This window comes from Gadus morhua, chromosome 18, assembly GCF_902167405.1.
Source record: "Gadus morhua chromosome 18, gadMor3.0, whole genome shotgun sequence".
In the NCBI taxonomy this organism is placed as follows: domain Eukaryota; kingdom Metazoa; phylum Chordata; class Actinopteri; order Gadiformes; family Gadidae; genus Gadus; species Gadus morhua.
In genome coordinates, this window is record NC_044065.1 from 6,349,299 (window position 1) to 6,351,798 (window position 2,500).

At 53.6% G+C, this 2,500-nt stretch overlaps 1 protein-coding gene across 1 annotated transcript in view; it reads right to left on the bottom strand.

Annotated features, from left to right (window-relative positions):
* cacna1g (calcium channel, voltage-dependent, T type, alpha 1G subunit) overlaps positions 1–2,500 on the bottom strand; it is a 111,248-nt gene that overhangs the window by 24,526 nt on the left and 84,222 nt on the right. The window contains exon 23 of the mRNA XM_030339458.1: positions 1,162–1,313. Coding sequence (XP_030195318.1) covers positions 1,162–1,313 — 152 coding nt within the window. The remainder of the gene's footprint in view (positions 1–1,161; positions 1,314–2,500) is intronic.

The following is a 2,500-nucleotide window of genomic DNA, read 5'->3' on the forward strand; positions in this document are numbered from 1 at the left end:
ATCACACACGCACACACACACACACACACACACACACACACACACACACACACACACACACACACACACACACACACACACACACACACACACACACACACACACACACACACACACACACACACACCATTTTCACAATTTGCCTAACCGAAAAGGCCATAAAAATATCAAAGTGTCCTTTTTTGCCTGTGGGAGAACCATGCAACTAATTTAAATGTGAAAAGTAACCTTTAGTGGAATCGGCCAACTGGAGTCCAGCGAGAATACACCGAATAATCTCCACTGGCCAGATCCCAGCTAATACCACGGCCCCCTCTGCATCCCCCGTTATTAAGATACTAGGGTACTGCTGAACTCCTTCTAACGCTCGTCTCCCGTAACATTGGATGTTCAGCACTATTCCTCCGTCTCATCACACTGTGTTCCCCCGTTGAAATGCACTCATTGCTCTTTTCCTTCCCTGTATTCCTCCTCGTTTCTTCTGATCCTTTTATCCCTCGTCCTGTTTGAAAATCGTCTCCTTCCGCCTCACATGCTCTGCTGGCTCCTTTTCATCATTAAATACTTGATACTCTGGGCCTAATGTTGAGTATTCAGCTCTTTTCTGATCAGATACGACTCCACTGCCTTATCAACTGTTCTGCTCTCTCATGATCCAGGCGCTCATTTCCCACCATCTCGTATCCGGACTGGTCGTGATCGTTTTGATATCCATACACCATAAAAGGTCCTGTTATTTCAGTGTTGACGACTATGGAAGGCATAACACAGCCGGCTCGTTCCCAGGTTTTCATGCTTTTGAATCGACTCTGCACCCCTGTCTGACCCCTGGCCGTCTCTCTCTGTCAGAGGACTCTTAGACGCTTCTACCCTGATCTGAGACCTGCCACTCAGCCCAGCGGAGGCCCGGTGTCTGTGGGACCGTCTCTCTACTGTCTCCTGGGCCGACTGTCTCTCTCCCATCACACACATGCATGTGTGCACATACACACACACACGCACAAACATGGCATAGGTGGACACACAAACACACACACGCACGCTCTGTCACAGACACTGACACAGTGCACACATACTAACACACCCACGTACACACACAAACACGGACACACACACACACACACACACACACACGTGCAGACCCCCCCCCCCCCCACCTACCCGGGGCTGCTGGTAGTGCTCCATGGACATGGTGATGACGTTCAGGCCGATGACGATGGTGATGAAGAGGTCCAGGTACTGGCTGATGCACATCTTGTGGATCAGCAGGCGCGTGGGGGAGTAGTCCGAATAGTAGGGCTTACTCTGAGCTTCTGTTTGGAAAGGAGGGGGGGCAGGTGGGGTGGGGGCGGGGGAGGGGGGGGAATGGGGAGGAGGGGGGAGGACGGGGGGAGGAAGGGGGAGGAGGAGGGGGGAAGAGGGAGGATGGGGGATAGGGAAGTAGGGAGAAGAGAGATGATGGGCGAGGAGGGAGGAGGGGTGAGGAGGGGGGATGGGGGAGGAGGGAGGAGGAGGGAGGATGGGGGAGGATGGAGGAAGGGGGAGTAGGGAGAAGGGGGAGGAGGGAGGAGGGGGGAGGGGGGAAGGGGAGGGCGTGGACAGGTGAGAAGGGTGTAGGACACAGCGAGATGCTCTCGTAGCGGAGTGTCCGATCGGTTTAGTTTGTTCTTTTACCAGAGTCAAAGAGAGAAAAGGGTTCAAAAGAGACTGGACGAAGAGGTACATTGGACAACGTGGGATTGGGAGGAAGAGGAGGAGGAGGAGGAGGGGGAGAGGGCAAGGTGGTTGGACTCACACCACAGATTTACTGACACGATAAAACCAAAAACACCTACACAAAACAAATGTGAACACAAGACATGTACACACAGAGGCAGAGCAAGAGGACAAATGTCAACATCAGGGGGTACAGCTGGAGGAACAGGGGGACGGACGACAGATAGAAGGATTAGAAGTAGATGAGAGACGAAGAGAGAGAGATGAAGAGAGAGTGGGAGAGACAGAGAGAGAGAGGGAGAGGGAGAGGGAGAGGGACAGAGAGAGAGAGAGAGAGAGAGAGAGAGAGAGAGAGAGAGAGAGAGAGAGAGAGAGAGAGAGAGAGAGAGAGAGAGAGAGAGAGAGAGGGAGAAGGAGAGACAGAAAGAGGGAGAGGGAGAGACAAAGAGATAGAGATAGAGAGAGACGGATAGAGTTGAACAGTGACACAGAGAGGGAGACCGACGGAGAGACACTGTGGCATAAAAAGAGAGAGAGAGAGGGACAGAGCTGAACGGGGACACAGAGAGAGAGACCGACGGAGAGACGCAGCGGCAGAGGGAGAGAGAGAGAGAGAGAGAGCGCACTGCAGCGGAGGTCCCCTGGGGCCTCGACTAATAAGGAGGGACGACCCTTCCACTGCGATCAAGGACTGCAGGCTCCGCTGGGTCGTGGACACGAACAGAGTCGCTCTCCGGCTTAACGGGGGACAGCGAGAGAGCGCCCGAGAGAGAAACTATACGAT